The sequence below is a fragment of the Triturus cristatus genome, chromosome 2_2 (assembly GCF_964204655.1).
Source record: "Triturus cristatus chromosome 2_2, aTriCri1.1, whole genome shotgun sequence".
Taxonomy (NCBI): Eukaryota; Metazoa; Chordata; class Amphibia; order Caudata; family Salamandridae; genus Triturus; species Triturus cristatus.
The window spans coordinates 1,057,775,276-1,057,799,094 of record NC_140582.1 but is presented as its reverse complement, the minus strand read 5'-3'; the positions used below and the strand labels follow the sequence as shown (position 1 = coordinate 1,057,799,094).

Genomic DNA, 23,819 nt, shown 5'->3' with positions numbered 1-23,819 from the left:
CGGGAAATAATTTATTGTGGACCAAATTCCTTGGTTGAAGCATAAAGTACAGCTTCGGTCCTAGTAGTAAGTTTTTCAAGAGGGATTGATGCAAGTGTTACTTCACCTATAGATCCTATCAGAATAAAATCTGTTCTATATTTCTTGTGGACCACAGTTTTAGCTTACTTTAGAGGCCATTAGCCCTGGATAATTTTAAAACCCTTTTCCACACACGTGCTTATAAAGTTATAATTGAACTGCAGACTGTAGGAGGCTGGGGTTCGTATATAGTGTCCACCTACAGTGAAGCACTGTGCACTGAGTACAGGCAACCCTTAGTGATAGTGTTTAGGTCGCTGATCACCAAAGCTCTCAAGGGGTAGCGGTGGAGAGCAGCTACAGCTTTTTCAGGAGGGTTTAAAGCGGGTACATTTACCACATAGTCAGCAGTCTTTCACACAAGAAAGGACCCCAAAAGTGTTTACAAAAATAGTTATATTTTTTATCACCGCATTAATAACTAACTTGGTATATCTCCTAACTGGATATATCGCATACACACAAGAAATACTTCAACAACAAGTGAACATAGAAAAAGACATGGGGTCCTATTTGGGGACCAAACCATACACTAAAAGTGATAGATGGGTTAAATACCAAAACAAGATTGCTACCCAATGATGGAGAAGCCCAGGGGAAGCAAGGGCCACCAAAGGTGAGTAGCTAGGGACCCCAAGGCGCCAGAGTGGTTACACCGGGCTAAACATCCATAGGATAACACAAAGTAAGTCACAGTTGGTATTTTCTTGTTTCAGGACCCTTCCCAAAGGACCCTGAAGAAAGACACCAATTGGATAAAGGGAGATTAGAGAGCCACCCCACCTGTGGATACCCAGGGAACCATTATACCTACACCGAGGAGCCCGGGTGCATAGGTGTGAAGTGTTGTTGGAACTGCCCATAGGAGCAAATGGAGGATCGTGGAAATCCAGCGACACTCCCCTGTCTTTTGTGTAGTTTCGCACCAGAGCAGGAGCCAAGAGTTTCTGAACTGGGCCAAACTGGTTTATGCAAGAAGGGCACCAAATGTGCCCTCCAATGCAGTCTGGTGGCGCCCGGAAGGGACCCCACGCTACCTAATTTTAAAAGAGGTGGTCACACCTCCCCTTCACAGGAAATCCGTTGTTCTGCTTCCCCTGCATGAGTTAGGTTCATCAGCAGGGGGTGGCAGAACAGTGTCTGAGGCCGGCAGCAGCGCGGGCTGGCAGGCAGACTCTGTAAGGCAACACAGGTAGGTATGGAGGAAGGTCCTCTAAGGAGCCCCTAAATAAATGGTAACATGCAACAAACACTGGAATCGGTGTAGTTGCAGGATTCCAACATGTTTAATACCAAGCAAGGCCAGATTCTTGGCAGGCATTATGTAGTTGGACATCTTGACTTGCCAGTGTCCAATACATACCCTAAAATGGCTGTCCTGCACTTACAAAGACCAGAGAATGGAGTCCAGGATTTGTAGGGATACTTCCGCTCGTACCCACACATTTGGACCCATGCACCCTGCCCTTGGTCTGAATGGCCTACCCATAGATTTACAGTGCAGTGACCGGTATATAAGGAAAACCTCATGTCTAGTGAAAGGAGCATGCACTGTTTCACACAGATTGTGATAGCTCTGCAGACACAGTTTGCATGGACTCCAATAGATGGCACAATACATGCTGCAGCCCATGGGAGACCCCTACTGTCCAAAGCCCAGGGTACCTTAAGTACCATCGACTAGGGACTTAGTGGTACCCCAGTATGCCAATTGTGGTGTGTACAAAGTACTTACCATCAAATTTAGAGGAGAGAGCACTGCCACTGAGGTGCTGTTCAAACCACACTGATACCAGGCAAAAAGTGGGGTTATCTATGCCAGAAAGATCCTACTTTCCTAGTCGGACTGCTCGCCTTAGAGTTGAAACTTCGAAGGCTTTCAAGTGAACCTTTGAGAAAATGAATCATGGGCATCAGCTGTGGGTCTAACTTATTTAAACTGCCTGTGACAACTTGAACATTTTGTTCTTGTCAGCTGACCTATGAGAAAGCACATGCGTAATGCATTGAGCTCTTGAGCACTGCTTCTTTACTAAACGTTGACATAATTTTCATGTTGAATTGCAAATTTAAATATTCACCAAAATTGCATGGGTTTTCAAATTAATATATCGCACCAAGTGACCGGCGGCTCCATACAATAGTAACTGTTTAGATCAGTCATCATTTTAGAAAACAATAAAGCAGGTGAGCCACTGTACGTGCTCCGAATATGTGGTGGTATATTGGTTAGACTTGTTTCTGCACGTTCAACTTGCATGGTAGGAAAGCCATCTTAACACTTGCTACTTATCCAGCCTTGCCCATGACACTGGAATGAGAGCCCGAAGGGAAGACCATGAGTTACAAAGATCCTATTACCCAAGCTGGCAACTGGATGATTTCATCCTAAATTGATACAGTCCCTCATCATACTGAAGTAACTTTTATTTCAGAAGAGGAACATAACGAGTAATGTGATAGGCCAGCATAATATTAGAGCTTAATGTCATCTTAGATCAGGCCTATTGCCGTCTATCTCTGTGTTTATATGTGTTTGGTGTGCACAGGTTTGGATACATACCAGTGACTATTTCTTTTGGTTTACATAGCTTTGCAAGAAGCAGAATGTCGTTACCAAGAGCTCAAACGGCAGCGTGAAGCTAAACAAATACAGGAAAATGATCGAAGACCTCCACCTTACAGACACATAAAGGTATTTCAGGAATTTAATTTCATTATATTAAACTGATAATTAGTTTTTCCAGTTTTAAAACAAACCCCAGTGCATCCTAGGTGACGTATGTTTGTGGTATTTCTATAGCCTGAACCTAGCAAAAAAAGGCAGCAAAGCATTATACATGGTCAAAGACCAGCATAAAGTCAACGAGTTATATGACCGGTAACTGGTTTGTGGACAGTTAATGCATTGTGATTATTCTTCTGTAAAGCGGTGAGTCTTCAGCTCTTTCTAATGTTGGTACAGAGTTGCGGCTGTCCTAATATGTTGTTCCAGATACTGGGTTCATAGATAGAGAAGCGTTTGAGTACTTTAAGGACAGCAGATCTACAGCCAGGTCCTTCAATCAATCTGGATATATAATGCACGGCTAATCACCCAATAGGGTATCCAGCCGCTTGCATGTCCCGGAGGCTTATTCGAACAGCCAGGTCTTGATGGCTATTCGGTATTCTGGAAGTAAGTTAATGGTCCGGAGGTGCGTTGGGAGACTGCTTCAGGTCTTTGCTGTGATCTGGGAGGACCGTCCTCCACTTCTGCTTCGGTAGATGCAGGAAGTATGGGCAAGTGAAAGGGAGACTGATCGTAGTCTTCTCAACGGTTGATGGAACTTCAGGCGGTGGTCAATGTATGCAGGTTGTTGGTTGTGTGGAGCCTTGTGTGCATGGTTCGGCAGCTTGAATTGGCATCTCTTCAGTACAGGAAGCAAGTGGGGCTTCCTGAGGTGGGGTGTGATGTGTGTTCGTCAGGGAAGGCCGAGGATAAGTCTGGCTGTGGCGTTCTGTATGGTCTGAAGTTTCTGTAGAAGGTGTGCAGTGATTGCTACTTAGAGGGCGTACCTGTAGTCCAGTGGGTGATGATGAGGGCTTATGTCACGGTATGCCTCGTGTGTAGGGATAGCCACTTGAAGAGTTTACGTAGCATGACCAGAGTGAGGAAACAGGTGGAGGAGACTGTGTTGATCCTTGATTTCATGGTATACTTGTTGTCCTTTATGATTCTGAGGTTTCTGGTGTGGCTGTAGGAAGTAGGTACGGGTCCTAGGTCTGATGGCCACCAGGAGTCGTTCCATGAGTTGCTGCTGTTGCCAAAGATCAATACTTCTATCTGATAGAGACTACTAGCCGCAGATTCCTTCACGTAGAGTTATCCCCAGGCGTGAGACTGGATCTGGATACTTTTTGCCACAGCATCCCTGCACTCCGGGGGCGGGGCGACATCACGCAACTCAGCCCAGGTGTCGTCCGCGTATGTGACGTCAGCGAGGTCACATAAGACCCGCCCCGGCACGCCCAGGTCTGTTTTTTCCTTTTCCACGTGCAACGCGGATCTGTTCCTTGCTGCGGGCCTGTTTAAGGCCCCCTTTCTTCCACTCTTTTTTGGTGGAACAGTGAGCGAATGCCTTCGGGCTTTAAAACTTGCACGTTTTGTCGGCGTCTTATGTCGGCAACGGGCCCTCACTTCATTTGCATGTGGTGTTTGGGGGAGCATCACGGCACCTCAGATTGTGCAGCGTGCCAAAAGTTGAAGCCGAAGTCCCGGCGGGAGCGCCGAATGAAACTTCTCTCGGCGCTTCTCCAGGTTGACGTTCTCCCCTCGGTCTGCTTCGGCAGACGGCTTCAGGTCCGGCCGTTGTCGTCGTCCTCGCCTTTCTCCGATGTCACGTGAGCATCGCTCCCCGGTGGGTAAATGTCGCAGTTCGTCCCCGGGGGCTGGTTCTCGGCCTACTGGGGGCGTGGACTCTCCGAGGGTGATGCGGCCTGCGTGTCGTCATATCCACCGTTTCCTGGTGCTGGGGCATCGAGAGTCCAGATGGAGACTTACGTGGCGGTTTTGCAGGCCTCCTCCTTCCCCTCCTGGGGCGTCGGCAGATCCCTCGCCTCGCACAGGGCCCTCCGCGGCGGCGCCGGTGGCTCCGGCGCCGCGCCGCCCCTCTCTGTCCCTTGGCAGGGTGGTCCTGTCTAAGGCCGAGGTGACGCTGCTACGGCGCCGGCAGCAGCTGGACCGTGCGGAGCCACAGGGGTCAGTGGCCCCTCCTCGTCCCGCTCCGGGTCTAGGGCAGACCCCTCGTCCTTCTCTGGGCCCCTCTCGTACCTCCTCACAGGCGGCTGCCTCGTTGGAGGGCGAGTCGGAGGTTGTATCGTCCCTGGTGCTGCCAAAGGGGTTGCCGGGCGACCTTGGCCTCCTTCTGGGCCGCGGCTGACAGAGGGCTTCGGGCCCATCCCGTCCCCCCATCCAGGTGGATGTCTCGGCGGGGGTCGGGCCGGCGCTGTCCCGGCAACGCTCCGGGGCCAGTGCGGCTTCAGCTCTACTCCGGTCTCCAGTGCGGAGTGACTTGAAGGTCCCTTGCCCTGCGACACCGGATGGCGCCGATGTCCTGCCTCAAGCGGCGGACTCCACGGCTCCGCAGAGGGTCGTACCGCGGATTCGTCTTCGAACGCTCCTTCTCCGGAGGCAGGCTGCATTTTGGTGTCGTCCTCCCAGGAGACTGGTCGCCGTATGGTGTCTTTTTCACCGGAATTGAAGGGTGGCTCCCCGCCCTTTCTGAGGCAGGGGTGTTCGGATGAGCGGCAGGTCCCTCATTCTTCGGCACCTCCTGACTTCCAGGTCTGGCCCTTCCCCCGCGCCGCTTGGCCTCGGGGACGGCCGCCTTAGTTTGCAGCCGTCGCCCACAGAGGAGTTGCTTTCTCCACCGCTCCCCGGTCCGTCATCTCCCACCTTCAGACTATGGCGAGCCTCCTGCACTCGCTGGGGTTCGCTATCAATGTGGCAGTCGCACCTGACTCCCTCTTCCTTTCATCCGAGCTGTCCTGAACACTGTGCCGTTTGAGGCCTATCCTCCCGAGCAGCAAATTCAGGATCTTCCGACTATGATACCGATGTTTCCGCCTCTATCTTGGATTTCGTGAGGCTGTTGGGCCTCATTACCTTTTGTCATGTAGTTTCCACAAATCAGTAGGAACTGCTCATTTGCAAACAACATAAACTTGGAATGGTCTCAGACTGATTCCATGCACCCTTTGTGGGATATGTTGTCCCTTGGACCAGCTAACTCACAGTGCCACTGTTAGCCCCCCTAAACCTAGAGAGGGCGTGAACTGTTCTAGTAACTACTGAACATGACAACTCTGTTCCCTCAGGAACCATGGTGACAGACCTAGAACTTTTAGCTCAGTTGCTCGTGCTCTCTTTTGCTCAGAGAAATGTACAATGAATCCCCAAAGGGATGCTTTTCAATATTTATTGAACTATAGTGATTTCTTGTATAGAACACGTGTTCTGCAATGATTAATTGACAGAGGCAATCTAGTTATAACAGGAAATAAAACTAAGAGTTCCACCATCTTGGGGCAGCTTATATATGCATACATATACAATATTCTATCAATCTAGCGAACTCCAGTCATACAAACCCTAACCTACGTGTATAGGGTGTAAATGTATGGTTTGCCTGGAAACCCCCTTCTGGGTCATTTAACCCCTTTACCTGGTGGGTAAGAATGTAGGATCCCATCTTGGTCACGAACTAGACACCCCTCACGGAGATGTCAGTCAGCTACTAGGCAAAAGCTTCAGCATGCAGAGACCCCTCGAAGTAAACAGAAGCATCTCCTCGGATTGTATTTGGAAACAAATGATGTACATAGAAAAAGACATCCTTGCATCGAGCAATGATTGTGATTAGGCTGGAAACAAATAATGTACATAGAAAAAGACATCCTTGCATCGAGCAATGATTGTGATTAGGCTGGAAACAAATAATGTACATAGAAAAAGACATCCTTGCATCAAGCCATGATTGTGATTAGGCTGCCTATTGTTTGTATTCTACAAATAGCTGCGTCGCCATATGGACGTTATAACAAACACATTTGTTTCACACACGTGAAGGCCTTGCACATAATGCCAAGGCAGTGTGATAGTGTTCTCACAAAGGTCTTTTGCGTCAGCAAAGTCAGTGGTTCTTAGAAACCAACCCAAGTGTCACAAATGCTAACGTGTGTCAAAAGTCGATGTGACAAAGGGAAGACAACTTTAGGAAAGAACAGTGTACATGTCTTTTTTGCACTATTTCCTACCAGGTCTAACTTGCACACCTGACACCCACTCCTCGTACATAGGTCGGTTAAAAAGCGGTCTAAAGCCACTGATCCTACCTCTAAATTACATCAGCACTTAAAAGTATATATGGTAAAATCACCTTAAAAATCAGGTAATTCATGCTATTTTGATGCCCAACACACAAAGAAAGCCAGTAGTTATTAAGAACATAAAAGCAATAAAAGGTAAGTCAATTTAAAATGAATTTAAAAAACAAGCCAAATAAAACGTTCCCACCACACGGAGAGCCAGATGTTTACAATTTCCGAGTGGTAGACGAAACATTGCTGTTCCCAGCATCCGCAGATGATGTTCCTAGAGGCACACCTCGGAGCAAATTGATAGAGCAAACATTTGCTCATCAGTCCCCTTCAGCAGCTGCTGAGGGAGCAAATACAGCCAATTGATGTTCCGGTGAAACAGAGCCTAGATCCAAACCACTATGTGCAGAGGCAAAACAGGGAAGCTCATAAAACGTGGCCAGCAGCAGAGGTATCAGCAGAGGACAGCTGCAAAGATGGGTCTTCAGCGGGCCCGCCAGTACGTGTATGTCCTCAGAGGCAACCAATTGTAACACCAAGAACAAGTCTAGGGAACACTTGCAAGTGCACAAGCGACAGCGGAACAAGGTTGTACACAAAAAGCCATACAGACTAGCAAGACCGGAATCGGTGCTCATCTAGTTCTCGAAGCAATGGTGCACCAAAGAAATACACAATGCTTTCACAGCACTAAAGGTCGTGAGGCAGTGCCATCTCCTTTTGATCTCAAACTGAGACATCCATTGCGAAGCAAAAATAATCAAAGCAGAATTCCTGCATTTATGATCCGGACCAGCGGAAGACCTCCAAAGATGCTACAAGGAGGGAGTGGATGTTTGGTGGAATGACTCCAAACACCGTCTGGAAGTTGCTGGCCAACCCTGAGCCAATTCTCCTGAAAAACCCATAAATTCCAGTCCTACTAGACATGCTAAAAATGATAGACCAGCTCCCCAAAATGTCGTGGGAAGTTAGTACGGAGAAGCGCCTGTATCTCCGAAGATGAACGCGCCACCTGAGGATCAAACATCTCCTTGGCCGAAGTTAAGGCCACATCTTTTTTAAATAACCAGGCTTTCAGTTTGCTCAGGGCGTCAAAGCACTTGTTAATAAGATTAATTGAAGGCCACAGCGTATCCTCCAGTGGCGGCTAGTGAAATTTGAAAGTGGTGCGGTGTGAAATTTGTGCGCGAGCAAGCCTGAACAACCTAAGGGAGTTGGTGGGGGTTCTCCCCCTGAGAAATATTTTCAAAAACAGTGGCCAAACTCTGACATCTTAAGGATTTTGGGGCCCTCGGCCAAACATATTTGGGGGGCCCCCCAGCCCCTGTTAGGAACAGTTTTGAATATATGGCATAGTTTCAGCTGTTTCATGCCCTCTTTGACCAGGTCACTGACAGTTCACAGCCATTCCTCCAAAATTCTAAATGTGTTTACATCTATAATATTTATGGATAGTGATGACATGTGTTTTCAATATTGCAACACAACAGCAGCTCACTAATATGAATGCAAATAATCTGACGCCCTCCCATTTCTCATGTGTGTAAGGTACTGTTTTGATCCACGCATTTCCACACTAAGTGACTGTCTCCTCTTTAACGTTTGATTTCTTCATTTACATGGGGTTTTGAAGCAGTGCTGCCTTCAGGAAGGCTTTTTTCATTACTTTCACAGACTGTATCAAGTAGCAGTGCTCCATTGTGCTCTTATGAGAAGGCCTTTCTTTCTAGCGATGTTTAGCTTCGCCGTTCAAAATATCAAGCCTTCAGCATACCGATACTTTTATCTAATGTGTTTTTTCCCTTTGTGTTTTCCTGCTTAAGGTAGACTGCAGAGCATGTTATGCAGGCAGCGTGGTCTTGCTAGTAAAAACGAAGCAAACAGCAACTCGGTCTATCGGCATTGGTCCGAATCTTGACGCAATCCATGTCTGACCTTGGGTTTCACCTTGTGTGTATGTTGCCCATCTTCCCATGTGGATTTGTGGACAGGTGCATTCGCTCTGGTGACATATACATCATTTGTCTTTCTGCCCTTATGTTGTTAGCGTGGGCTATCTAACTGCTCCCTGTTATACAAATGCAGGCCAGCAGCACTCAGTGTAAACAGTTTTACTAACATGGCGTATGCATGGTAGCAAAGTAAATGCGCGTACCTGTCTTAATTATCTGTGAAAAGTTTCCTACTTGAAAGGACTGTCTTAATTATCTGTAAAAAGTTTCCTACTTGAAAGGACTTGTACCCACAGTATGCATTCATTACCCGCTGATGTGAGGAGTGCACGCCATGTGCCACTCTGGAACAGAAGCAAAGGAAAGAGGATGTTTGCCCCTCTACAAGCAAAACTGATCAGTGCGGCAGTAAGTAAACATACTTTTAAACAAAATTAGTGCACTGAAAGCACCTAACTAGGCTATCCAGATGCCCGGAGTCTTGTCCACCTCATTTGTCATCGAAAAGAAACCAGGCAAGCTACCAAGCACAGCAGCAGAGGAAAACATCTTCTTTTTAACAATGGACCAACTCTAATTATTCGCCTGTTTAATCTTCTTGCTGCTGGCATTTTCCTGGCAACAACCAAACCAAGGTATTAAAAAATGGAGCTATAGCAACGCTGATATTTCTTTACGGCTGCATTAAAAATGTCATAGCCCGCTTCCATTGTGCATGTTTTCAAATCAAAATGTCACTTAGCTGCTGCTGTTAAAGTGCACTTAATGTTTTCATTAAAATTCAGCGAAACCAGTGTGTGTCGTGTGACTGTGTGTGCATTAACACTTGCTTATCCAGACACTTGCGAAAGGTTAGGTTTAATTAACTCTACCACTGTTGAGAAACAGTACCTCTGATATGCTGTTAGACACATTTGAGAGTAATCTAAAAGTCTGACGTATCATGGCGGAGACTCTTTCTAGTAGCAAGACAGGTTTGCCACTGACACATGCCCGTGCAACGAAACGTCCTGGCATACTAGGGGCCCACTTAAAGTATTCTTGCAATCTGAGCCACTGAGAAACACTAGAGTATCCTTATTCCAGCACGGAATGTGAAAGGAAGTTCCCATTGTTCATGTATGGACCCTTCACCTAATGCTTTATATCTGCCCACTTGATAGTGTTGTAGACCGTACTGAAAGTGGAAAGTTGAGATTGGTAGTGTACCCATGGATTATCCAATCCAAGGATAGCATCTCAGCAACGGTATTTTTCAAGTCTTTCAATGTGTGATATTGTGTATTTCGCATCTTTCCGTGCCATAGCTGTCTGATGTTCAGAAAGGTGGTATGGTGAGAACAGGTTAGTGATGTTGATGGGTCGATACAACACATGGCCAGAATGTAATGTGTCTAGTGTGCAGCTTAACAATAGAAATGACCTAAGTAGGGTCTGACCGTGTTTTAATGCAGGCAAGTCCTGCCGAAACACATCTATTGTAGATGAGACAATGTTACCTAAAGAATAAATTGTAAATGACAAGGTAGTCATACCATTTCCGCTATTGCAAAAGCCTGTTCTAAGTTGGCCCTGTCAATCCCGCACTGTCTTTCATCAGCTTCTTGTTGAGATATTTTCCATATCTTATTATAGACAGCATAAAGGAAGTGCTTTTGACGTGGTTTCCAAGGACCGAACAAGAAGTGTCGTAATTCCAAGTCACACGATAAAAGGGACAAGTGCTGTTGTACCCGAGACTGTGTTGAGGTTTTTAGCCAATCAAGGCACAACTTATCAACACTGTAAGTAGTTGCTGCCCATGAATGTTCACTTTGCACATATCGCATGTCAGGCGTGTTTGCTGTAAATCCCTCAGTTACCTCGGAATCTATTCTGGCATTTGTTAGTATCTAGTGGCCACACTAACTATCCCCTCCAATTGGGATATGAGTTATGTCTACTCTTACGCAGCATAGTTTCAATAGTGTTTCATAATATGATAATAACCACTGCCAGATGTCAAATCGTGTAAGAGTGAGAACCTTTGGTGTGTTCAAATCTTTTATCTAGGCTTAGCCAAGACACAGCTATTGCACAGTTTTGTTCAGGAAAATCATCTGTTGCGGTATTAAACAGGCTCCGAATAAAGCTTCAGTTCCCTGAACTTGCCAATCTTTAGTCCCCCAGATAGATTTCATATCTACTATATCCCTCCAAAAGTCAAACCTTGTACAGAGGGTTGGGAAAGATAGGAAGCAGAGTATATGAGCTTAATATCAGTTAGCATATTTTTCTTTGCTGGTGATGGTGTAAGCCTATAATTAAATGAGGCTAGGTCTGATGTGTAATAACCAGAAAAATAATCAAACTTCTGTGCAAATTCTTTTGAACTACCCCTTGGTGGTGTAGGGCAATGTTCCTATCGTATAAAGTTAAAAACTTAACAAGGTTACTAGCCTTGTGTAGAAAATGACTGTAATTGTGAAAATACGTCAACTCATCTAAACTAGCTGTACCGTTATAAAACACATGAGAAGAAAATACAGTTACATGTTCTAAATCTTTTAATATTTCATATACCATATCAATGTCCCAAACATCAGAAATAGTACCGGGGGTGATAATAATCAAATACATTTTCAACAAATGTGGAATTTGCAAAAGTTCCATGGGACCATGCCCATCAAACTGTACCCTGTCCCATCCAGAACTGTAGCAGTTGAAATGTTCACCAGGGACAAGTCTCCTTGTTCACAGTGCATGTGGTTTCAGAACCAAATTCATAGTGTGTACTGCAGAGCGTTCTGGGACAAAGGGTCTCTTTAGGAGAAGGAATACTAGTTACAAATCCAATCCAAAGGACTAGGAAAATGAATGCAGTTGTAATCCAAAGGTGTAACAATGGAGAAACAAAGTGTGTTCTTTTCAGCTACCGACCAAAGACACGCACCTTTAGTTAAAAAGGCAGGGTTGGTGGGGACGGAGAAACCTCTGTTGCGTCGGAGAAGTCATCAAAGTATCCAGATCACCAGTTTATCTAAACCAGGCTGCGTATGGCTGTAAGGGCGCTTGACTCAGGATTCACTGAGGAGCCAAAAATGCTGAAAGCCTTACAAATAGCGATGTCAGTGGGGAATTCAACTGGTCTTATCACTAGACTATACAGTGCTTCTCAAAGGGAAAAGTAGGTACAGAGCTCCACCTCTTTCGCTAACTGGAACGACTGATTGGACAGGCCATCAACCTGGAAGACTGGCTGGAATGTTGTGCGCTGACTGGTCGTCTCACGACAAACTGTAATCTTCGTATAATTAATTTCAAGTTCTTGCACCAAATGTATTATAGACCGATGAGGTTGAAGAGATATGGGTTGCGTGAGGATGCGAAGTGTGCAAGATGTCGGGTAAATGAGGCAGACTTTGTGCATCTTGCCTGGACGTGCAGCCCTATGAACAGTTTCTGGACAAATGTCTCTTGTACACTTACAGCGATCATAGGTGAGCCTATGTGATTAGTAAAATAAAATGAAAGCTCTGTAATAGGTGAATTGTCGCCGTCACTGTGCTATTGGCAAAACGTTTAGTTGCTAAACATTGGGGTGGGAAAACTGCGCCAGAAATGTCACAATGGTTGAAAGAACTTTTTTACTGTAAAGAGCAGTTGGCCACCCATACCGAAGAACTACCTTAGGCCTCTAGGCCAAAAGACCTTTGGGCCCCGCTTACATGTTATTTGCTGGCAAATCCAAGTGTGATATAGAGTCCTAATTCTTTGTAAGAATATCGCTAGAGCGTATAACTGGTTTCTCGATATTTCAGAAATGCAGAAACAAGAAACACTGCAGAACCAGTGCAGTGCGTCATTACTCATTAAGTCATAGGCTTAATGACTTAATGAGTAATGACGCACTGCACTGGTTCTGCAGTGTTTCTTGTTTTCTTATTTTTGCATTTTTTTCGTTTGTGGGGGTTATGGTTCTCTTCTGTTCTCTTGAATAGTTCTCCCATTATATACTTGCTATAATCTGTGATACGCAATTGATAAAATGTAGTTATCCTTCCACAATTGGTATATTGGATAACATGTATTGCTGTAACTGGATTGTAACTTGTATCACCAAACTTGAATAAAATTAAAAAAGAAATGTAAAAAGGATGCGCACACCTTGATATTCAAGTTGTTTTAGGATTTCCCTGACTTGTTGTTTTGCTTAATTTAAGGTGAACCATCATCCCACCCCACATTATTGTGGTATAACGCAGAAGCTAGCTCTAAAGCCCACTCCCTGGTGTAAGAGTGTTTAATTGATTCTGGAACGAGGTCGGAGAAGGCTTCAGTGGGAAGAGTATGCCCAGGCGTGAATCCTGTGCTCACTGCACCACTGGATTCAAGCTAGCCTGGCTGATGGGGGTGATGCCCCGAAACCAGTCCCAGGATGGTTGATTCCGGTCCAGGGAGGACCTGGCTTGGCAGTTCGGGCTGGACTGTTCCCATGAGGCACAGGGTCCAGGCTGATTTGCATATAGCTGTGTCTGAACTGGGGTGGCAAAGTGAGCTAAAGAATGATGGTGGATTCAACCCAGATCTGTGACTGGGGGTGAGTGTTTGAAAGGTTTCAGCACTCCGTCCATCATCTCCTTGTGTTTGCACTGTTCCCTACCAGGCCTAACTCGGGCACATGACACACTTGCATCCTTCTAGTGACATATGCTCGTTGGCATTTGAGGGGTCTGCAGTGTTCCAGTCTCTCTGACTCAGTCCTGATCTTGGAGGGAACTCCAAAAGATCTACAGTGGTGGCTGATGAACCGTAATTGAGTCAGTGACTGACCCCATCTCGCTTCCCCAACCAGAGCTTACTGTGATGACAGATACATCACTCGTGGGCAGGGGCAGCCATCTGGGAGAGGTGGAGATCAGAGGAATCTGGTCTCAGGCAGAGCTGGGCTTCATATTAACCTGCTGGAGCTCCAGGCAATCAGCGTGGCATTGAAAGCCTTTCTTCCTTTGATCAAGGGAAGGCTGGTGCAAGTGTTCCGTCAACAACACCTCCATGTGGTACTGCAACAAACAGGGCTGGGTGGGGTCATGTACCCTTCGTCGAGAGGCTCTGCATCTCTGGACATGGCTGGAATGCCAGGGATTTTTCTGTTTAACATCTGGTGGGCTCTTTAATCTCCAGAATGGACAAACTCAGCTGAAGAAGCCTAGCAGATCACAAGTAGCACTACTATCCAGAGGTGGTGCAAGGTATCTTTGTGTATGGAGAGCCTTGGTTAGATATGTTTGCTACCACAGAGAACGTGAAAAGTCCGCAGTTTTGTGTGCAGAGTTTCCAAGGTAACTCACTCGGATACGCTTTTCATCTCTAGCGGAGCTCTGAGCCACTTTGGGCATGGTGCAGGCTTGCCCTTGTCCACTGAAGAAGAGTTGGGACATTTGCTCTTTGATCTTGATGTTTCAGTCTCTGTCCTAGATTTCAGAGAGGATGACTTTGAGGCTGCAGGGACTGATGGCCTCATGCATCCTACTGGTGAAGCACGCTAGGTAGCATATACTGGCTCTGTAGTCGGATCAGAAATCCCAGTGGACACAGTATCAGAGGAACCACTCCGATTATGTCCAGATTTTGGAGGAGACTGCAAAAGATCTGCAGGGGTGGCTGCAGGACCGCAATTGAGTCATCAGCAGATCCTTCTCCCCACCCCACCCAGAGCAGGCAGTAGTGACCGTTGTATTGCTTCTTGGTTGAGAGGCCACTTGGGAGAGGTGGACATCACGGGCATCACGTGTCCGGCTGAGGCTCAGCTCCACATCAACCATGTGGAGATGCGGGTCATTTACTTGATGTTGAAAGCCTTCCTCCTACCCTTCAAAGGAAGGCTGATTCAGTTGTTCATATACAACACTAACACCATGTGGAATTGCAACAAACGGGCCTTATTGTGGTTGCGAACTCTGTGCTAGGAGGCCCTACGCCGCTGGAGCAACAAGACATCTTCCTGGATGTGCAGCACCTGGCTGGATCTCTGAACATCAGGAAAGACAAACTCAGCTTTGCAATTCCTTGCAGATCACCAATGATGTCTACTAACGGAGGAGGCGCAAGGTCTGTTTCGAGAATGGATCAGACCTTGGCTTGATGTATTCACCACTGTGAACACTCAATGTCAGCTCTTCTACCTGTTAGTTTCCAATGCGGCTCTCGCTCAGATGTGATCCATTTGGACTGGAACCCGGGACTCCTGTACACCTTTGTCACGATACTGCTCCTGCCTTGAGTTCTCAGGAAGATCAAGACTGTCGAGGCCCAAGTCATCTAAGTGGCTCTGGACTGGGCAAGGAGAGTGTGGTATCCCGAACTCCTGAGCATGAACATCTGTCCTCCGTTACTTTTGTTGCAGCCGCAGAAAAGAGTCCTCCACCCGAACTTAATTCACACTCCATCGTCAAATCTGTGATGTCATTCTGGCAGGTAGGCGTCCCTCTACAAAGACCGTATATGCCTGCCTTTGGGGGAAAATGTGCGACTTGGTGTTCCTCGAATATTGATCTAAGTTTGCCCCCCTTGTTGGATGTTTTGCTGTTTGTACTGTCCCTGGCCCTGTAAGGCCTTTACCTGGGCACTGTTGAAAGTTACCTTTCAGCCATATCTGCATTTTTGTGGGTTGCTGGATCTGTCCTCCCTGACATGATAGACTTCTAGCCGCAAATTCCTCACCTTAGAATTATTCCCAGGCATCAGACTGGATCTGTAAACTTTTTTTGAGCAGTACCCCTACGTGATGATAGGTGGCAGCTGTCGGCTCAGTTTGGTGTCATCTGTGTCATAAGTGATTTGTGTTGTGCATAAAGAGGCGCCACCCCAGTGCGATGGCATCAGTTCTTCTCTTTCCACACTAGTCAGTCATTTTTAGGTCTCGCCTGACCCAGCGCATGCGCTGGTCTGGCGAGACTTATTGAGAGGGCTCCAAAAAGTGCTACCAGGCCAGCCTAGATCCACAGTGCATGTGCGCGGGCGCGCGTGCCACGCTTGACCGAGGTTACTTTCACTTTCGCGGCTGCACGGCCGCTTTGATGTTTGATCGCGATCACTTTCACGGCCGCTTGGCATAGCCAATAGGTCTCGCTTTTGGGACCTTATAAGTATTTCGTTATGCAACTGTTGCATGGCTAAACACTTATAAGGTCCCAAAGGCGAGGCTATTGGCTATGCCAGTGCTTGTTTGACTTTACTTTTGGCTAAGTGTTTTTGAGATCTTCTCCTGGTGTGGCAGGGATGTCCTCTTGGAAGGCCCGCTTCAAGCCCTGTGGTGCTGTGACCACACTATTTCGGTGACAGACCTGCATCCTGTATGCCTTTAGTGCCACGATCATGATCTGAAGGCCTGCTTTGATTGTTGCAACATGAACCCAAAGGCTTAGAGGGAGTGATCCCTCCAGCTCCTGGTGCCTCAGTGTGCGATGCCTCAATCTTAATTTCAGTTGAGAAGGAAGTCCTGGGAGAGGGCGTTGAGCCCAAAATCTTCCTTGCTTTCGAAGTCGTCGCATCACTTTGGTAAGTTCCATTGTAAGAAGAACAAGATGTCGAAGAGGTCTTCAGTTTCACCTCGTCCGTTGGCCGATGAGGGAGTGTCTTCATTCGAGGCTTGGCTCTGCAGTTGAGCCGAGGCCTGGCTTTTCTCCGTGCTTCCCCGAGTTTCCTGGAGCTGGTGTAGGAAGCTGGCTGTTTATATGATGTACCAAATGTAGGGGTACACCATGCAAATGAGGACTTACTTTAATAATCCAAAGTGCTCTTCTAGTGGTGGTGTGGGTGAGTAGCTTAGGCTTATCAGAGGGGAGTATTTAACATTTGTTGTACACAGTCAATAAATAAGTTTCAATCAAAAAGAATACCGGGGTCCATTTAGAAAAATAACACATTGTTATATGATTTTAAACAACAAAATCATCGGGATTAAGTTTTTTCGGAGATGGGAATTAAATATAAAATACAGTCCAATAACGGTTTAGAGGTATGAGCCTTGAACACGGTAATGTCCTATGGGAGAAACATTCAATGCATAGAAATAGTTGCAAACGGTCTACATGATTCTTTTCCTGGACTTTAGGGGCCAAGGTCTAAGAAACCACCAGCAGTTCGGTTTTACTTGCTCTGGTCTGGGTGCAGAGGTGCTGGTCACGTAAGTATTCTCGAGCTTTACCTGGTAAGGTCAATGGAGAAGTACCTTCAAAAAGAAAGGCTGCAAGTTGAGACTTGAAGACCAGTCTGGCAGAACCTAAAGAAGGGCTTGGCTCTTGAGGGTCTGTGGAGCACAAAGACAGTCCGTTTTGTCTGGTGGTTTGCTCGAGTCAGAGGCTCTCGCTTGGTTTTGGTGACCTGACGAGAGGGTGAAAACAAGACTGCCGGACCATTTGATAACCTTGGAGATCCTGACGTCGCTCGGAGACACGTTAGTGTAGCGTTGGTTGTGTCAGGACTGGACACACAACAAGCCTTGGTGCCTGCAAGGGCTCGGGTTCCCCGGGTATTGATGCAGAGAGGCTCTGGGAAGACTAGTCATCTCGAGACTCTGGGAAGCGACGGGTCTGACCTCCTGGACTCTCGATGACCTCCGCCTGGCGAGTTGCTCCAGCAGTGGACCCGATGGTCAGCAAAACAGTCAACCGGGCAGATGCAGACGGTGCCTGCAGATGCAGGGAGATGGCTCCTCCATTTCAAGGGAGATGATGCTTGGTTGGCAAAGTACTGGACAGTCCATTAAGGGTTTGGGGAGGCTGTTCAGTGGCAGGACGAGTCATTTCTAGTAAATGTCAAGTGAGCAGCAGCCAATTTTGGCGCCAGTTTCGGTGCTGGTTCACAGTTCTTGTGTTGTTGGCTTGTCTTTATCCTTTTTCTGTTCCCAGGTAGACAAATCTGAGTTTGTAGTGTCAAGGGGCCACCTTAATTCTGAATTAAGGGGTGTATACGGGAGTGTGAGGTATGGGCTACCTACCCCTGGAGTGACTACACCCCCTATGTGACCACTTGCTGGGGAGAGTGGGCATAAACCTGACCCAGAGTTCCTAGTTTGACCAAAAACATAATGGTAGGGCCCTTCTAAGAGTGTCCACTTCAGGTGGCCCACCTTAGGGGTCTGCCTAGCCTGATAGTGTGACACACCTATGGACTATATAATTTTACCACCAGCTCTGGTACCAAATGGACCCCAAGGCAGGGGGTGGCATTCTCCAGATCTGGAGGAAGCTGGTGTCACATATCAAAGGACTCTTTGAAGCCTCTGGCCTTGGTATGCTAATTCACTAGCCATCCTTCTGGAGGAGATGTGATCACCTTCCTCTGAAGCAGGCATTGTTCCTGACCTCTGAGAGCGTTGGCTCTCCCAAGCAGGGAGGCTGAAAGAGTCTAGCCATCCAGCAGACTAAAAGACTGGTAAGTTTCAGGGGCTACCACTAAGGTGCCCACTTGGTGTATGTCATAATAAATCTAGTACTAGCATCAAGACAGATTTATTAAGACAGGTGTTTGATGCCAAACGTTATTTTCAGTGAAGCCATTATGTAGCTGGGTAACTCGTAATGACAAGTGCCCAGTATATAGGCCTAAGACTGCTTTCTGATCCCTTGCAATGACGTGGCCAGACATCACTCATTCAGATATGTCCTCAGATATAATATAATGCACCCTGCCTTAGAGCTCGAAGACCAGCTGTAGGGGTGACTTACATATAGCGTATGCGGTGTGCATGGCACACATGGAGTGTGCCATGCTGTGTTTTAAAAACTTGTTTGCGCCATTTCACTCATCCTGCAATAGCAGGCTGCATGCGGTTTGTGTGGGTCCTTTTATGGGGCACAATACATGCAGCAGCCCATAAGGACCCTCGTTGGTACACATGCCCTGGATACTGTAGGTACCATTTACTAGGGGCATACAGGGGTGCTAAAATCCTTGCCAATTGGGTTACAATTAGACATTTACCTGTTTTGAGGGAAAGAGCGCTGGCACTTGGGGCCTGGTTAGCAGAGACCCAGTGCACTTTCAGTCAAAAAGCATCAGTACTAGGGCAAAAAGTGGGGCTGACCATGCCAAAAAGGGCACTTTCCTACAGACGGTATGACCCCTACTCAACTATACGAGTTTTTATTCGATTGGCCCACTCCTGCCAACACACCTTCGTGCCCCAGGAGTTCAGGAGGGACCCCTACTGGATCCACACGGTCGGCCACGCCGCCATTCAGGCCCCTTGGATCCACAGATGGATCCAGACCAGTGCCGGTCATGCCAACTCGACCCTTCTCAACTCCAATCATGATGCCGATGCTCTCCGCTCCGCCGTCTCCATTCTGGTCCCATACTCCGACACAGAGACTCTTGCGCCGACTGGAGCCATGTCTTCCAAGCTAGAGCATGAGCCCTATTCTTATGGGTTAGGACTCAGGGAGAATTGGGGAGGGTCACAGGACCCTGAAGCATGCCTGCCCTTTGACCCTAATGTAGACTGATGTGAGGATTGGCGAAAGACAGCAGACTGATCACAGATACTGACATGCTTTCCTCCCCTACCGTAGCTACGGAGGTAGTAGCATCCTACTCATTGGTGGTGAGGAGGGCGGCTGAGGTCCTGGACCTTAACTAGTCCTCTGTGGCAATCTTATTGGTGGTTCTTCAGCCGTCCTGCTTCGGACCTTGTACAAGCTCAGCACAGAAACTCCTGTAAACAGAACTATTGCCCACCGCCCCTCTCCAGGGAACCCCAGCTTCCTCACACAACAGCCTACACTGTCCGGAGAACCTAGTATTCTAAGCCTCCACCTCCCATTGCGCTTTTGCTTCTCTTCCAGGGGATCCTCATCAATAGTCATAAGCACTGAATATTACCGCCCACGTGCGGGGACCCCGGAAATAATATAAATTATTTTTGGAAATCCTATATATATATATATATATATATATACATCGTGAACAAGGCAGAGTGAGTCTGCTGAAACGCGTTGATGTTTTACCTCGTTCATGGAGAATAAAAGACCGAGTGCCAAATTTTAACTCTGGACTGCTGGATGTTTATTTCGTGAAAGTAGTATACTTATAACTATATATATATATATATATATATATATATATATATATATATATATATATATATATATATATATATATATATATATATATATATATATATATATATATATATATATATATATATATATATATATATATATATATATATATATATATATATATATATATTCTACTGGCGGTCGCCAGTAGGTAGTTATAGTTAGGACCACGTTTCCATAGGAAATCCGCAACATTCTATTTTGAATAACTTTGGCGCCGGTCGACGAATCCTCGCGAATTTTTCAAAATAGGTGGGGCGCTACGCTCCGCTCCTACCCTGAAAGTCTCGGGGGGATTCGTCAAGCGGGGCTGAGATAAAAGGGGGGTCCCAAAACGCGTTTTTACCATGCATTTTTCCATAGGACCTTTAGACAGGGCTACAGCCCGAACGGCTGAACAGAATTACTAGAAATTTGGCAGAGAGGTAGTCCTCAGGTCAAGGAAGTGCCTTTTGTAGGTTTGGTGTAAATCTGTTCAGTAGATTCTGAGAAAATAGCCTTTAAATCAATATATATATCTGAGCCAGCTTACGGTGCGCTTACCGTACGCGTACGGTGGCGTGCGCGAGCGCGATTCTGATTGGCTCTTAGATCTTAGTAAACATTCGAATCGGCCAAAACCAGGAAGCGGCGGCCGCCATTTTCTCTCTCGCACTGAGAGTGATGTTTAAAATATAAAGCACAAAAACATGTAAAGGGGCTGTTTAGACAGCTCCCACACACATAGCAATGTTGAGGGAGTCCCCAAAGATCCCCCAAGGCCAAAAACGGAATTTTTATTTTTTCGCTAATTTCGCCGATTACGCTTACCGTACGCGTACGGTAAAAAATTATAAAAAAAAAAAAATTATCCACACTCTCCCCACCCCGTGTGCAATTGATGCCCGAAGGGCACCAATTGTGCATGGCTTATTTTTTAGTGAGTTAAACTAAAATATTAAAAAAAAAAATAATAAAAAAAAAAAATTATCCACACTCTCCCCACCCCGTGTGCAAATGGTGCCCGAAGTGCACCATTTGTGCATGGCTTATAACGTATACGAAAAATTAAAATATTACCTTTCAAAACGAAGTGCATCATATGTCCTCCATGTGCGCACGGTGCGCGAAGCGCATCGTGCGCGAAGCGCATCGTGCGTACATGGCCCATCTAGCGTAACGTGGGCACGCTGTGCGCGTAGCGCACCGCGTGCCCACCGTGCGTGCACGGCACTAACTGCGTAAAGTGGGTGCGCGAAGCGCACCGCATGCTCACGCGCACGGAACGAACTGCGTTAAGTGGGCGCGCACGCCACGAATGGCGTAAAGTAACTTAGCATTTAAAAAACCGTACAAATTCACTGAAAAAACCATAGGTTTCACACACGTTATAGTTAGGAATTAGCATTTAAAAAACCTTGCAAATTCACTGAAAAAACCATAGGTTTCACACATGTTATAGTTAGCGGAAATTTTACTGATAAAAAACCAATGAAATTCCCCCGTTATAGTTAGTGCAGGCAACTATAACTCACGCGACCGCAATCTTCTGCTGATGACATATGTGTCTTTATGAAAAAAAAATATTTGTAATATATGTATAGCTAAAAATGTATGGAAGAAGACGTGGGCAAATAAGTGTCTAAATGCAGTATTAGCATCAGCAGAGGATTGCGGTCGCGTGAGTTATAGTTGCCTGCACTAACTATAACGGGGGAATTTCATTGGTTTTTTATCAGTAAAATTTCCGCTAACTATAACGTGTGAAACCTATGGTTTTTTCAGTGAATATATATATATATATATATATTCACTGAAAAAACCATAGGTTTCACACATGTTATAGTTAGCTGGAAATTTTACTGATAAAAAACCAATGAAATTCCCCCGTTATAGTTACTGTAGGCAACTATAACTCACGCGACCGCAATCCTCTGCTGATGCTAATACTGTATTTAGACACTTATTTGCCCATGTCTTCTTCCATTAAATTTTAGCTATACATATATTACACATTTTTTTTTTTCATAAAGACACATATGTCATCAGCAGAGGATTACGGTCGCGTGAGTTATAGTTGCCTACAGTAACTATAACGGGGGAATTTCATTGGTTTTTTATCAGTAAAATTTCCAGCTAACTATAACATGTGTGAAACCTATGGTTTTTTCAGTGAATTAGCAAGGTTTTTTAAATGCTAATTCCTAACTATAACGTGTGTGAAACCTATGGTTTTTTCAGTGAATTTGTACGGTTTTTTAAATGCTAAGTTACTTTACGCCATTCGTGGCGTGCGCACCCACTTAACGCAGTTCGTTCCGTGCGCACATGGAGGACATATTATGCGCTTCCTTGTGATAGGTAATCTGTTAAATTTAATTTGTAAGTGATGACAATAATGTGCCATGCACAGTGTGTTTTTTTTTTATTTTTTTTTTTATATTTTTTAGCGTAAGCGCACGGTACGCGTACGGTAAGCGTAATCGGCGAAATTTTCAAAAAATAAAAATTTACCGTTTTTGGCCTTGGGGGATCTTTGAGGACTCAACTAACATGGCTATGTGCATGGGCGCTGTCTAAACAGCCCCTTTATATGTTTTTTGCCTTTGTTTACAGCCCCTCCCTCACAGTGCGAGAGAGAAAATGGCGGCCGCCGCTTCCTGGTTTCGACCGATTCGAATATTTACTTAGATGTAACAGCCAATCAGAATCGCGCTCGCGCACGTCACCGTACGCGTACGGTAAGCGTACCGTAAGCGCACCGTAAGCTGGCTCAGATATATATATTGATTTAAAGGCTATTTTCTCAGAATCTACTGAACAGATTTACACCAAACCAACAAAAGGCACTTCCTTGACCTGAGGACTACCTCTCTGCCAAATTTCAAGTAATTCTGTTCAGCCGTTCGGGCTGTAGCCCTGTCTAAAGGTCCTATGGAAAAATGCATGGGAAAAACGCGTTTTGGGACCCCCCTTTTATCTCAGCCCCCGCTTGACGAATCCCCCCGAGACTTTCAGGGTAGGAGCGGAGCGTAGCGCCCCACCTATTTTGAAAAATTTGCGAGGATTCGTCAACCGGCGCCAAAGTTATTCAAAATAGAATGTTGAGGATTTCCTATGGAAACGTGGTCCTAACTATAACTACCTACTGGCGACCGCCAGTAGGTTATATATATATATATATATATATATATATATATATATATATATATATATATATATATATATATATATATATATATATATATATATATATATATATATATATATATATATATATATATACATATATACATATATACATATATACATATATACATATATACATATATACATACATACATACACCACAATCCTGTGTGCGATCCATTCACGATCAAAACAGGTACGGACCACGACGTGGAGATAAATGTCCTTTTATTGCAGAATTGCAAGTGCATAAAGATTATAAGCAAGTGCCCAGCCTGCATAGAAACAATCCTGTTTATAATTTTTAAAAAGAAAGCCAAATAATTGCTACTAAACACATATATATTTTGTGTATATGTAACTGCTGATTTTGCTAATAGATAAATAATAAAAGCATAGTGCTTCTGAAATCATAGCACAAGCAGCCAAATAGTTGTTTTTAAATTATATAACTCGACAACGTAGCTCCCAATAGGAGGCTAAACAATGTAATTACACACATAAAGACTGTATTTGCCAAATATATATATATATATATATATATATATATATATATATATATATATATATATATATATATATATATATATATATACATATATATACAAAAGCGGGCAAGCAGCACTTGAACTCTGTTTTTTAATGAGCA

General features: G+C 45.4%; 1 protein-coding gene across 1 annotated transcript in view; it reads left to right on the top strand.

Moving 5' to 3' along the window:
• Positions 1-23,819, top strand: part of NSD2 (nuclear receptor binding SET domain protein 2) — an 881,013-nt gene that overhangs the window by 676,084 nt on the left and 181,110 nt on the right. Inside the window, exon 17 of the mRNA XM_085642559.1 lies at positions 2,673-2,776. Within this exon, the coding sequence (XP_085498685.1) occupies positions 2,673-2,776 (104 nt within the window). The remainder of the gene's footprint in view (positions 1-2,672; positions 2,777-23,819) is intronic.